Consider the following 15,381-nt stretch of genomic DNA (forward strand, 5'->3'; position numbering starts at 1 on the left):
CTGTGGTAAAGAGTAAACGTAGTAAAGAAGAGAGTTTATCCTTTAATCTGTGGTATTATAAACGAAAATCTTTTACCTGATATGTATCTATTCCTGTATCTAAGTTCCTTGTCTTTGGTTTGAGTTGGGTGACTGAATGCACTATTCTCGCACAGAACTTAACTTCATTACGAAGTTTCTGTAAACTTCACAAACATGGCAATAAAATGTCTATTGGTTTTAAATGTTTGCAAAAAACCCCGTATTACTTACCGCACCTCACAACAGGCAGGTTTTTCAAACCCAGCGCACATTTTAAGTTAAAATTGTGAAAAATACGGACAAAGGAAGGATGTTCCCGTTGTCACGACTGGACGCCGGCCGACTTTCAGACTTACTAGTAGTTGCCGAGTGCACGTTCCTATGTACGAAACGTTCCTTACCTTCTGAATAGCCCTCGTACTATATCTGTACAATCTGCACACGATTAAGATTAGAATCTTTCCTCTGGTCTCATTTTACATAATTACCTTGCAAACCACTGATTCACAAATAGCAATTTTGAAACAAAAGGAAATGCGCAGAAAATGTTGTCTCAATCTTCTGCAATTATTCATTAGCGCTGTGAATAAAATACGTTAAAGGAAATAATTTTCTCAAAGATAATTGAGGATGTGATTGTAGAATATGAAACTTGATTTTCAAGTTGCAACTACAATGTAATACGTACTGTAGCCTACAAACGGCACTACAGTATATACCTCCGTGCTACTACTCAATGCTAACTAGCCTACAAATTGAATCTATACAGAGGCCTAAACCTTACTGTTGATTGTAAAACTTGGACAACAATATCGGCCTTACTACAAAGTAGATCCAAACGAACTCAGTTGTCTGTCTGTGATGAAGGTTTAAGGCAACTGATAAACTGTTTTCGTAATATGATAATTTTTGTATAATACGTGTCATTATAGTCTCGTAGCTCGATACAAAAAACAGACGTCAGCCGGTAAACATTTCCATTATAAAATGTGTATCCTTTTAACTTATCGAGCACTGTGGCACTGGGCCAGAAAAATCTTCGATTCTTGCATATAATTAACACATAGACAGTTTTTACAAGCTAATAATATAAAGAAAACATTGAACTATTTCTTGTTAATACTGTAAAATGTTTTATGGACTTCATTTTTGTGCACGTTGTATTTTTTGTACCGTATAACGGATTCATAATTTATTATACAATGATAGGAGTGGCTAAGATTTTAGAAAACAATATATAAATAGGCCTACAATTACAGTTTTTGCGATGCACCTACTAATTTATTAGTAGTAATATTAGTGGTAATTCTTTATATTTCTTTGGTATGACTGAAAATAAAGAAACTTCACTAGAATGCAAAGGTGTCCGAGTTTTTTGTAATATAAATTGCGTTGTATTACAAGTACGAGTGTATAATATCATCTATTGCCGATGGAATTCCTCGATGTTTCTTGACTTGTTGACATGCACCGAGGCACTGAGTGACGTCACTGCTGTTAATTAGTAAGGCACCTCCGTACGAAATTGAATTTAACCGTTCACTACAAACAGTGCGATGTTACTTATATTATTATATAATCAATATTGTTATAGATTATTATTCAACGTTAAGAGCAGCTTAAATCGGCTGAGGGGTAGCAATCGAGTATAGCATCCAGCGCTCTGGTGCAATATAATTTAAATTTTAACTTAAAAAGTGTTTCGTTCTTTCTTGGGGGAAGATTTCTGACTCAACTTATATTTATTCTTATTAACCTAGAAATAGGTTACATTTGACTTGTAACGAAAGTGACTAGTTTCGGTAACAGCTGACATCAATGAAAGTAGTCGTTTCCCAAGCTCTGAGGGCGAGGGAAAATCGATCAGCTGATTTTCCCTCGCTCTAAATTTACTTTCCCTCGCTCTCAATTAGATCTCCATTTATACTCACTACGCGCGCTAGTGTTTTGTTAGGTTTAATTTAATGTTTTGAATAAACAGTATGTATTGTTAAAAGTTGTTTTATTCTTTTATTTTGATGTTTAAAAAAATTATTGAGAAGTATCAAAACTCCCACCCCATCTCCCTTCCATTTATCAGCAAACCTAAGTACTGTACTCGTGAAAATTTATGTTATTTAAATAGGAAATAAATCTGACAATTTTAATGGCATATTTTAATGGAAACACGGCTGGGTAAATGGAAATCCGCTTAGTCTGCAGATTTGCTGCGGCTGGTGTATTTTACTAATCGTAATGGATAATATCCACGTGAATTGGTCAAATAACATAAACTTATCTTTGTAGAAAATTAACTTTAATAACGAGTTACCAATAGTCATAATTAGCTGGTTTGGTATTTTAAGCTCTAGAAATAAGTGATTTCCTGTAACACTTTTGGAACCTGATTAAGATCAATTTTTAGAAACTTGTACCATTAAAAAAATAATACTATAACAATACTAATAAAAAAAAAAACACTATAGCACCTCGCAACCAATCGCGCTCTTTTAGGTTCCTGCAGAGTAGAGTTTGTGCAGCGTTCACTCCCCACTTAAGATCGTCTAGACAATATTTTCTTGTCGTAAAGCTGTAAAGTGTGGCAGCCATACTCATAACTGCACGCACGATAAAGTTTCTTCACCCAGCACAGACTCAGTTCCAATTCCGTGATTCCTCCATTTCCGGTTCCTCCCTTATCTAATTATCTTACCGTGATACATGGAACATACACACGCAGGTTCATGAAAAGCTTAAGTGAATTCTCCAGGTAATAATGTTCTTAATTTCTCTGGCTAGTCGTAATTTACCTATTAAAACAATACAGGTTAGTAGCTTAAACTAGGAACACGTTTTAATTGTTGTTACTATTTTCATTTTGTTGACGTTGTTGAAATATTTGTAGAACATCGTGAAAACAGTAGCCTAGTTTGGATGGCAACTGGATGAAGAGCTCTCTTATTTATTGTTTTAAAACAATTACTCACTTTTACAATAAAAAAATAATTATTAACACAAAATTACGAAATCAAATGCTTCCCATGTTAGATGCCTATTTACTGTTCACCACTTTATTCTTCACTGTTGTATTGTTGTACTATGTGATAAGTTTGTAACATCTAGCCTTCTTTCAGTATAGGCAGGCTAACAAATTATATTTACCTAACCTTATTGTTACACGAACATATTTTATTTGTATACTAGCTGTTGATCCGTTCTACGTACGGGGATCAAGTACTGTAGTAGGTTAAAACTGAATATAATTCAGAACAGCTAGTTTAAGAAAAAATACTTAACACTGAACTCAGTCATAGATTTGTCAAACTTCCTTGTGGATTTATCACGCTCGTCAGTTTGGGAAAATGTTTATTTAGCGCTGTTCAAAAATTAACCAATACAAGTTTATCAACATAATTGAGTTTATAGGATAACTAGCTGTACCCGCGGGATTTGCCCCGTTTAACTTCACAAGTGAGCTCGTTCGCATGGCTCAATCACGTCCTGGTTGAAGTTCGTTCGCTACGCTTACTCACCTTTAGGTTGGAGCTCATTCGCTCCGCTCACTTGCCTTCAGGTTAGCTCGTTCGCTACGCTAACTCACTTCCAGGTTGAAGTTTGTTCGCTACGCTCACTCACCTTTTGGTTGAAAATTGGCTGTAGTCATAAATAAAAAAAAAATAATAGTGCTGCACCCTGTTGGTAATCCTTGTAACTTTAATGCTATTGAACATCATAGAACAGAACCAACTTGTTTAATTGAAACAGCTGTTAAGAAATCTATATACCCCCGCCGCAGCAAACCTGCAGACTAAGCGAATTTCCATATACACAGCTGGAATTCCACTAAATTATTCCCTTAAAATTGACAGATTTATTTCCTTTTTAAACATCATTAATATTAATGAGTACTTAGGTTTGCTGCTACAGGGAAGAAAATAGAGGGGTTTTATTGAAATATTAATAGCTCAGTATGAAGTAAACAAAATTTCAAAATTTCATTAATATATGTCCATACACAAGCAAACTACAACACTGTATTTATTCTCCATAAGAATAACATGGTAATTTTAAATTTACATTATTTTGCGATTTTTCCGTAACCGTTAGGCATGCAACAATGCTTCAACATACTAAATTATTTGTTTTTTTGAGCTCTACAAAATGGTTTTGAAAGAAATTGCAAAATTTTATGTTTTCAGGGTGAAAAATTAGAAAACCCCATTTTACCCCATAAAACCCCCCATAAACCCCTGTTCCCATAGTCCGATCATGCTGGTTCGCGAACTCGTTCGAATAAATGTAGGTTTACACGTTTATACCAAATTTCATCAAAATCGGATCATTTTTGCTCGAGTTATCGCGCTAACGGACACATATATAAATATATATATATGAATTTGAACGGATGGTGTTTTTGGCCTCTGGGGACCTCAAAACGAAAAACTAAATCGGTCCCGGGTCCAGGTCTTGCCATGAGACCTACGGCAATAGCTTATTCCCTATATGGGAAATTCGCTAATATATAAAAGGCAAAGCCCTCACTGACTGATTGACTCACTCACTCACTCATCACTAATTCTCCCACTTCCCATTTACCTAGGAGGCTGAAATTTGGTAAACTGATTCTTTAGGCATTAAATAGGAAAACTAAGTTGTTTTTATTCTGATCGGACTCTCGGGCTCCGCCCCAGTGGCTCTGGAGTTTCCCATGTTAACCTTATGAGTACTCATATTTAAATGGAATAAATGAATCTTAACAGCTGTTTCAATTAAACAAGTTGGTTCTGGTCTATGATGTGCAATAGCATTAAAGTTACAAGAATTACCAACATGGTGCAGGACTATTATTTTTTTTTATATTTATGACAACAGCTAATTTGCAACCAAAAGGTGAGTGAGCGTAGCGAACGAACTTCAACCTGGAGGCTAGTTAGCGTAGCGAACGAGCTAACCTGAAGGCAAGTGAGCGCAGCGAACGAGCTCCAACCATAAGGTGAGTGAGCGTAGCGAACGAACTTCAACCAGGACGTGATTGAGCGATGATGCGAACGAGCTCACTTATGAAGTAAAACGGGGCAAAGCCCGCGGGTACAGCTAGTTCCTTATAAATATGAAAAATCATAAGGTTAACATGGGAAACTCCAGAGCCACTGGGGCGGAGCCTGAAAGCCCGATCAGAATAAAAACTACTTAGTTTTCCTATTTAATGCCCAAAGAATCAGTGTACCGAATTTCAGCCTCCTAGGTAAATGGGAAGTGGGAGAATTAGTGATGAGTGAGTGAGTGAGTGAGTCAGTCAGTGAGGGCTTTGCCTTTTAGGAAATTTCCCTATAGGGAAGTAGCTATTACCGTAGGTGGCACGGTAAGACCTAGACCCGGGACCGATTTACTTTTTCATTTTGATGTCCCCAGAGGCCAAAAACACTGTTCGTTCAAATTTTTTTATATATATACGTCCGTGAACGCGATAACTTGAGTAATTTTTGTCCGATTTTGATGAAATTTGGTTTAAAGGTGTAAAGCGGGATAAACTTGAATGAGTTCGCGAACCAGCACGATCAGACCATGGGAACGGGGCTTTACGGGGGGTTTTATGGGGTAAAAATTGGTTTTTCTCACTTTTGACCCTCAAAACACAAAATTTCCCAATTTCTCTTTAGACCTTTTTAAAGAGCTTAAAAAAACAAATAATTTTGTATATAAAAGTATTTTTGTTCGATTATAAGTAACGGAGAAAATTTAAAAAATTGAAAATTTAAAATTCCCATGTTATTCTTATGGAGAATATTGTCAAATGTTGTAGTTTGCTTGTTTATGAATTTATGAATATATTTTGATCAAACTTGGCAAATTTATTTATTTTGTACTAAGCTATCAATATTTTACTCAAAAACACACTTTATTAGTTTCCTTGTAGCAGCAAACCTAGGTACTCGTTAAACCTAATGTTATTAAAATATATTTAACTGAAAATCAATTCTGACAAATGGAAATTCGCTTAGTCGGCAGGTTTGCTACGGCGGGGGTATTATATATTTAGATTTAAATATTCCTCAAGGAAATATAGGCCTACGATACTATGAGTCTGCTTAAGCTTTATCCAACTAGCCTCTCTCTTATTGTAGAACATAGTTTAAAATCACTAGCTGAGTTTTCTAATAGAGGGAAAAGGTTGAAAACTTCGTCAAACTGGCGGAGGAACGTAAAACGCCATCGGCAAACACCGAAATAGATTTAGGGGGACAATTTATGTGCATCACTTCCTGATACAGGTTATGTATTCAGGTTTAGGCGAGGCAGCTGGCTGATCCATTTTCTGCGCACGCGCGCATACAAAGCATGCGTGGATGTGGAGCGACCCACCAGGACCGCTATTTTAATTACATCCACACATTAAAACTGTATTAATTACAATGAATCGATCCTGTAGTAAATGAATATTTTTACATCTAAGGTAACAGTAACAATACTGAATTTCATACACATTTAAATACAGTACTTGGTTTGGTTTACACGTTAAAAACGTGTTTCATAACAGTCAGAACAGTAACTGAACCGAGCATATCTCAAAGGCATGGAACTTATTGTGCATTATTTGATTGATTTAGGGTAAAATAAAATGTGGTATTGTCCGTACACATCATTGAAGCGTTGTTGAGCCATAGATTAATCAATATATACCCTATGCAGTATACCATCTTTGTTGATAAGCTAAATACAGTTTTAAGCCATCTGTCAGTAGAGGTAGGCCTACATAGAACTACCTTTTTGTATAGTTTTCTGTACTATAATTGTTGTTAATCCTATTTTTAAACGATTTCAACTTAATAATACTGTTTAACAATCATGCTATTTGCCAACAATTTTTTGTACTCTGCTATTTTACCAACGACTAAGTGGCCCAAATTATTAAATATATTCTGTACCTAAAAGTAAAAGACAAATATCTAGTCATCAGTGCTCTAATTTTAAACGTTACCAACAAGAACATAAATACCTATAACCTACAACAAATCCTCAGATTTTACAATATTCAAAGTCAAGTGTACATTTCTTAAAACTAGGACAATCTAGTTGTCACACAATCACATCAGTATGTATTAAATGTAGGTTCCCGTGACAATTCATTAGTTTTGCACGAGAAGGACTTCCTGTCTAGCCTAGCGGATACGGAAACAAACGTTAGTGTCACAGCTGCATATTGCAATTCCTTTGTTAACGATTGAGGTTGAGGTATGGTTTAGAATAATCAAAACTGGTGGTGGCGTATATCTTGCAGCTTCGGAGCTTTCCGTGGTGGTTCCAGGGTTGGGGGGCTATAGAGGCAAAAGAGAACTCTGGGTAGCTTATCTTACAGCTTCGGTGTTTTCAGAGGGTGTTCTAAGGGGGTGGGGGCTACATGGGCTAAAGGGGTGGTGTTGTACCCTGTAAAAATAAATTATAATTATAGTAAATTTCCCCTCGTATTTTGTTTTGTGAGAGTAAGAAATGTTTTTGGTTTCTAGACGTTAAAATGAATATAGAAAGTCACCACACGGCTTTCAAATACCACATTTTCCTGGGGGAGAACCCTCGGACCCCCTTTCTTGGTAAACTCCTAACCTCACGGTAGCCCCTCCCCGTTTGACAAGGTCGAGAACGAGAACCCCCACTAAACCATGGTGTTTAGTGTTTATAACAGTAGTCTATACTTTTTTTTGTAAGATGTAATGTACTTGAAACAGAATATCTATATTACTCATTTAGCTATTTTATCTATGGGTCATTTCTCTGATCTTAATCTGGATATTATTATAAAATCACCACAATAATCAAGAATTATTTATTTAAACACAATTTCATGATGTAATGGTACCAGTACAAAAAATGTATTGAGAACGTGTTTTTAGCGAACACTGGTATGAAAAGAAAACCAGATAATTGTAATAAATCAGCACTGAGAATATTATCGGTTTTATAGTTATTTGTGTAACTAGTGGTTGCACTCGTATGATACACATCATGGTGGAAGGAAAATACACATTATATATTTCATACAGTTACTATAAATCATATAAATAATTAGTCTTTCAAACACTGTAGGGCACGTGTTTAGGTTAGGTTAAATCCAAACATTGAATGAAATGAGAAACGCTGCACCAGCTGATCATAGTCATAATATCTTTAAGTGTTGCCAACTTATTAGATTACGTGCATAATAAAAGCACAATATTTTGTTTCCGCGCCTAAAAAAATGCTTTAAATGTATTTTTTTTGTTTATTAAGATCGTAGGAATGTTTTAAAAACGTTTAAAAGAAAAGTCCAGGAAGTTCAGAAATACCGAAACTATAAACACGAAATGACAGGTTAAATCGTAGTTATAATAGTCAATCAGCTGCTCATAGTATTATTATCTTTAAGTGTTGCCAACCTATTTCCGAGCGTACACGGATTACGTGCATAATAGAACCACACTGTTTTGTGTTGTTTCGTTGGAATCCTGATGTGCGGCAAAGTATAAACCGTACGGCAAAGTATAAACCGTACGGCAAAGTATAAACCGTACGGCAAAGTATAAATATGCAGCAATTAGCAGCTTTCTGTACTATAAACAGTACAAGAAGCCAACTTTGTCGGGTGACAGTAGGAAAAAAATATTTCTTTCTTTAAACAGGTAACTGCTAGGGTTAATTTAATTTTTCAAACTATGTAAATTCAACTTCAAACAAAAATCACATACCCATAGAGAACGTAGGTTGCTAAGAAGTTGCAATATTAGCATATGAGAGGTCAGGGCTTGAGTAGGACTAGTTGACCTGCCTAGCCCACCATTATGCCCTACGCCCGCGTACTGGTCCTGCGTAACTCACTGCTGCTATCAATTATTATTATTGTTTACATTTTGCAAATTGGTAGGAAAACTTGTTAAGCTTTTGCGAATTGTGCAGGTATTTTTTAGCGTAAATAGAATTTTTTTAAACACTTTGCTATGGATAGAGTATGATCAAAAACCTATCTGGCTGTCAAACTGCAGCCTGTGTAAATCATACTGAATAACCCCTGGACATAGCATTAGGTTTAGATGGTTGTAAAATGAATTAATTAAGGTAAGGTGCTTATTAACTCATGCCAATAGCCAAGGTATCAGTTATGGCTAACTGTGATGCCAATAGCCAACATCTCCATAGTAAATCACTGATAAAAAACCGAACAATCTGGATTTGTAATGCAAATTGCGAGAGTTAAAAGAAATTATAATTTAAATGGAAACCCCCTGTAGTGAACACTATTTGTATAATTATCTTATACAAAATCGGGCATTGTTAAAAAATAAAACACTTAGACTACAATTTAATAAATTTCTCCACTCAAGGTATTTCTAAAAGCCTTTAAGACGAGTCATTACATAATAGAATGTAATTGTGTAAAAGCAGTCAGGGTGGGCAGTCAATGTCCCATTGATCTGAGGTTAGGTTGTATTGTTATCACGAAGACCATGAAGAATATAAACTGACAGCATGTTATTGAATATCCACGGGGACAACTTGTGCCTTGGCACCTTACACACTACACACCCCCAATATAGTTAGAATCAATGGATAAACAAAATATAATACTGGACATTTTATGATTTGTTATAATGCAAAAGCGTTAAAAACTTACAAAACAAAAGTTACTTTATACATTTAAATCTATCTTAGATACTTTAGATGATATGTTGAAGTAGGAGTCGACAAAGGCTACTGTTTGATAAAGAAATTACATATTTTATTTTTATCTAATGATTTCAATTTTTACCAAGTTTGTCATAGTTTAATCATGTTTAATGAAGATTTCATTTTGATTTTCACACTCTAAAACGCGTTTTGTTTTAAAGGAACAGTGTTTATACAGGTTTACAGTATAAAAATATCAAATACCTAGGCATTTTTTAACGAAACCCCCTAATAATATAAATAAATTTATAAATGGGGAAATTGGGATAGCTCCTTAATTGTTTATTTTTATTTATAAGAAATACACATTTGGATATTACCGGTGTTGGATTGAACTACGTATAAGCTGTTTTTTTTATTTTGTACTCAACTGTAGTACATTTTACACTCATACTGTACATTTTAAATGTCGTTTTAAAAGAGGTCTTTTATGAGGTACAATACAGTGAAACTGTTTGCAAAGCGCCTATAGCAAAAAGAATGTATGGCTTCTGCTTACAAAGTGCGTATAGCTTGGATGTATGGCTTCTGCTTACAAAGTGCCTATAGCAAAAATAATGTATGGCTTCTGCTTACAAAGTTCTTGCAGAGTAAAAAAGCCATTATGGATTCAGCTTTCCCATGTGGAAGGTGTCAGTACGATATTTTATATAATCATTTAATGAAACCAGTGTTGTGAAATTTATTCCCGACCATGACCTTATTTCCTTGTTTTAAGTTTTTCTAACAGCAGCAAAAGCTTTCATCGCTCCATTAAATTTATTCTTTGAACTTGTTCTCCTTGTATGGGATCACTGAATCACATCATGATGGCCGCTGGATTCTAGCATAAAAAACTCATAAATGTTTAATCTGGAAGCTTAGTTTGTTTTGAAATCTTCCATTTGCTATATGACAATGCATAAGAGATGACATATTTAGATTCTTTTTAGTAGATTGTTCATGGAAATAGCCTGCTGGCTATGTAATTTAAATTATAGTTATAACATCGCAAAAGTAAAACAAACAATGCAAGTTTTTTTTGCACCATTACTGGTACGTTATGAGAAAATAAACACTTCCTAGTTCAATAGTTATTTGTGCAACTAGTGAGCAAAGTGAGCAATTGACTCACTTTTTACTCACGAGCCATAGACGAGTGAAGAATGGTTTCTCGAGTGAGGCAATTGCACTTTGCACTCGAGTTGCACATTATATTTTTGCTACAGTTACAATAAAACAAATAAATTAGTAAAGAAACGTGACATATTTTTACACAGAAGTGAACTTTAATATGACATTTAATCATCAACACTATTAATAACGGTACAACAGCTGACCAGCTGATTTACAGCCAGTGCTGCCAACGTACTTCGCGCGCATACGACGTTGTCTGCATGTTACGCGCTCACTATTTCGTGCCTTCACGTTGCAAATCTGGAGTGAGACAAAGTAATTAGAGTGAGACAATGTTAACATTGTCTCACTGATGAGCGAATTGGCCACTTTGTTTTCTCAAATCAGTGAGAGAACATGTACATTGTTAGGTAACTGTAGGAAAAATATTTTAAATTGTAACAAAGAATCAGAAAATGTTTCAAAAGTACAATGGATGTTAAAAAATATTGGCGAATATTAGCTTTAAGTTACACAAGAAACACAAATAAGAAACATTTCAATTAAAACTTTATTATTTAGGCCTAAAGATGGTTCAAACTATACAGAAGTTTGTTGGATTAGATATATTTTAGCTACCGTACTCATTCACAAGTATTTAACACTTTTAAACTTTTTTAAAAGCTTTTAAACTTCCCGTGAATTTAACTGCAGTACTGTAGATTCACAAACGTTCCCACCTTAGTTAAAGTATTTTCCTTGTGTATAGGCTATAGCTATTTAAACAAAAAAAATCTGTTTTGGGACTGGAGGATTGATGACCTAAAACTAGTCATTTGTAATGATAAATAATGAATTAACAATGACAATAGTTTCTGACCTATACGTCATAACATTTTAAGATTGACAATGTTTAAAGTTTTTATTATGCTTTCAGACGCTACATTGTTATCTCCCCCAGGACAGTTCGGCCAGCTATGGTTTACAACATGGCCGCAATGGTGACGTCAGAAGAGCTGGAAGACGTGTTCGTACATGCCAGCATCAGCTGTGACAATCAGCTGGTAGCAGAGTCTACTGCCGTCCTTCCTACAAACACTCTTAACTTGCTGCCTGTCAGGGTATGAATAATTTCTATACCGCTTTAAATTTGGTTACTTTAGGTGCTTGCTAGAGGGGCGGCTCAAGGATGGTTTCTTGGTTGGGGGAGGGAGAATCGTGGTAAGTTCAACAGGTCCTACCAAGGCCACACTAAAAAACGTCCTACACTACAATCACCACTATTTCATCATATACTCTTATATGAGCAATGTTTGTTTGTATGCTTGCTTGCACAAATATTACGATTTCCTTAAAATGTTATAAGTACGGTAATTTATTCTGCCCTAAAAACGTGTTTCACTCTCTCTCACTCAGTCAGGGGTCAGCTGACTTAGCCGCGCGCTCGCGATAGTCTACCGTCTACCTAGCGGCCGCCGTGGGAACTATAGAAAATTCAAAATATTTCCAGACTGAGTTTTTTTAAAAAGGCATTGCGCTTCTTAAAGGGGTTGTATTCATTGTCTTAACTAGAGTTAGCAGTTAGCACAATAGTAAACCGGTGACCCCAGCAGTCCTACTACTGGTACTTATAGCATAGTGGAAGGAAAAACATAGGTGTGCTATTCCCGTCATATGCTAACGTTCCCCAGATTGCAAACACCATTTCGATTTCACAATTTAGAAAAAAAAACTAGTTGCTCTGCCGGTTTTTAAAATATACTATAAGAAACAGTTACAACACACTTACCAGGAAATATATTGGCAAAGGCTGAAACGTGCTTATTGGTTATTTAAATGAAGATCTCTTTAATGTATTACTATCACTTTATATAGTGTACTAGCTGTACCCGCGGGCTTTGCCCCGTTTAACTTCATAAGTGAGCTCGTTCGCATGGCTCAATCACGTCCTGGTTGAAGTTCGTTCGCATGGCTCAATCACGTCCTGGTTGAAGTTCGTTCGCATGGCTCAATCACGTTCTGGTTGAAGTTCGTTCGCTACGCTCACTCACATTTAGGTTGGAGCTCTTTCGCTGCGCTCACTTGCCTTCAGGTTAGCTCGTTCGCTACGCTAACTCACCTCCAGGTTGAAGTTCGTTCGCTACGCTCACTCGCCTTTTGGTTGCAAATTAGCTGTTGTCATAAATTAAAAAAAAATAATAGTGCTGTACCCTGTTGGTAATCCTTGTTACTTTAATGCTATTGAACATCATAGAACAGAACCAACTTGTTTAATTGAAACGGCTGTTAAGATTCATTAATTCCTTTTAAATACGAGTACTCATAAGGTTAACATGGGAAACTCCAGAGCCACTGGGGCGGAGCCCGAGAGTCCGATCAGAATAAAAACAACTTAGTTTTCCTATTTAATGCCTAAAGAATCAGTGGTAAATGGGAAGTAAGAGAATTAGTGATCAGTGAGAGGGTCAGTGAGGGCTTTGCCTTTTATATATATAGATTGCATTAAAATATATATGCAAAAGTCTAATTCATCAACCACATGGCACCAAACAAATTAAATAAAATTGCAAAATGAAGCATAACAGCAAAACAATAATTGTTCTTCATGAGAAATACATTGGGATTTTGATGGCCTGTGGGGAACAGCCCGAGGACTTTTATAACAGAAATTGGTGAAAGGTGGCGTCTACACAAAAAATCCTTAATTTTGACACATAGTTTGTAAAAATCCGTCCAATATTGTGGGAGGAGTAGTGTTTCGTATAAATCACCTTCACTTATTACATATAAGGATTATAAAAACAATAACAATCAAATCAAAACAAATATGTGTTCCTAAGTTTTTTAAAGAACCTCATATTTCTTTGTACATTTATTAATCAAGAGTATGATTAATTTCCCAAAATGTCATTACTATTAAATTTCATCAATACAATGAAATGTTACAAAAATGATTTATGAAAAGTTGAAAACTATCAGTCTTCTTTTTTAGTTTTAGTTACCCTCTAGTTTTATACTTTGTTACAGTTAAGTTTTTGAGTACCGGTACCACTACTTCCTGATATGTGTTTTTTTTCAGGTTGCTATGTCAATTTCACCTGGAAATTACTCCCTTAATGTTGAAGTAAAAAACAAAGGAATGGTTCTTTTTCGCAACAGTTCTGAACTCGTGTTTGATCCAAGATTTTTGTCAATTGTTGTACAAACAAGTCGACCAATCTATAGGGCTGGACAAGAAGGTAAGAGTGACAACGTTTTATCTAAATATAACTTGCAATTTGGGCTTTAGGTTTAGAAACTGTATTTAGAGATGTACTCTTTACCTCAATAAAATCGTATTGTTTCTGGAAAACTAAACATTTAAATTGCAAAAACAAATACATCTTTACCTCAAATCAGAGTTTTTGCTCATCCTTACTATGCTATTTATTTCTAAAGAGCAGACTGTTTGCAAAGGATGAATGTCGAGGCACCTCTGTTCGGACATTGACAAATACTAACACAAGTAGCTCACCACTAGTAAAATATTTGGCACTCAGGGAATCACGCTGGTGCAAACAAGCCTTTATTGCTACAAAAGTTAGCTGTTTGACATCTTTATTAATAATTATAGGTTGAAGGTAGTTCAGTTTGCTTGATATGTTAGTAGTTGAATAGCTATCATACACACACAAACACATACAACACAATAATGAGATCATGAGTTGAAAATTAACATGGTATGACATGTAATTATTTTAGCCTAATAAAGTTCTGGTCTAAAAAAAAAAACATATTCTGTCATATACACTATATAGATATCATTTTCAATTTTTACTTTCTATAGTTGCCTACATAGTATATGGAGAAAGTATTGTTTTCCTCAAAATTTTGGAGTTTGAGTTATGAGTTAATATTTATGTTTTGAGACCTCCTGAACCCAAAAAAGTGGGTTTTGAAGAGATGTCTGTGTGTAAATGTGGATGTGCCTCCGCTACAGACCATACTTGTCGTCCGATTTTGATGAAATTTGGTATGTGTGTATCCACTGGTATCCCCAGGATTTTAAAATTGTTTTTAAATTTTTACTTTTGATGGTAATTTTCCCATAAAATGATGGAAAACATAATTTTATCAAAATTGTTTATATAGAAATTTGGAACGTCTTTTACAATTTAGAACGTGTCTTTAAAATTCTCAACAAAATGGTACAACTCCCATTGCTGTAAAAATTATGATTCAAAAATTATTGTAACTTATGTTATGTTTACCCATAAAAATCCCTAAAATAAGGGAAAATCGGATTTATGAATAAAAACTGCATGTTATGGTCCTTAAAATTATAAACAAAATAGTACAACTCCCCTTTTCTGTAAAAATTACGGTTCAAAATCTATTGCAACTTTTGTGATTTGTCCTATAACATATCATAGTTACTTTTTAAATACCTGTAATACTTTAAATACTTTTTGATTGAAATGGCCATACTCCTACCGCTTACCCATGATAAAGGTTTTTGACAAACTAATGGGAGAAAGTATGTGTCAGATTGCTGATACAATTTATTAAGATACTTTTTCTTGATTTTCTGTATCAATTGCCTTATAGTAT

At 35.0% G+C, this 15,381-nt stretch overlaps 1 protein-coding gene across 1 annotated transcript in view; it reads left to right on the top strand.

Annotated features, from left to right (window-relative positions):
* Positions 1–15,381, top strand: part of LOC129001125 (CD109 antigen-like) — a 52,349-nt gene that overhangs the window by 513 nt on the left and 36,455 nt on the right. Inside the window, exons 2-3 of the mRNA XM_054428321.1 lie at positions 11,729–11,912; positions 13,871–14,030. Of these exons, the coding sequence (XP_054284296.1) occupies positions 11,729–11,912; positions 13,871–14,030 (344 nt within the window). The remainder of the gene's footprint in view (positions 1–11,728; positions 11,913–13,870; positions 14,031–15,381) is intronic.

Source organism: Macrosteles quadrilineatus, unplaced genomic scaffold (assembly GCF_028750875.1).
Source record: "Macrosteles quadrilineatus isolate MER2022 unplaced genomic scaffold, UCM_ALF_1.0 Scaffold_8__2_contigs__length_117827958, whole genome shotgun sequence".
NCBI classification, from domain to species: Eukaryota; Metazoa; Arthropoda; class Insecta; order Hemiptera; family Cicadellidae; genus Macrosteles; species Macrosteles quadrilineatus.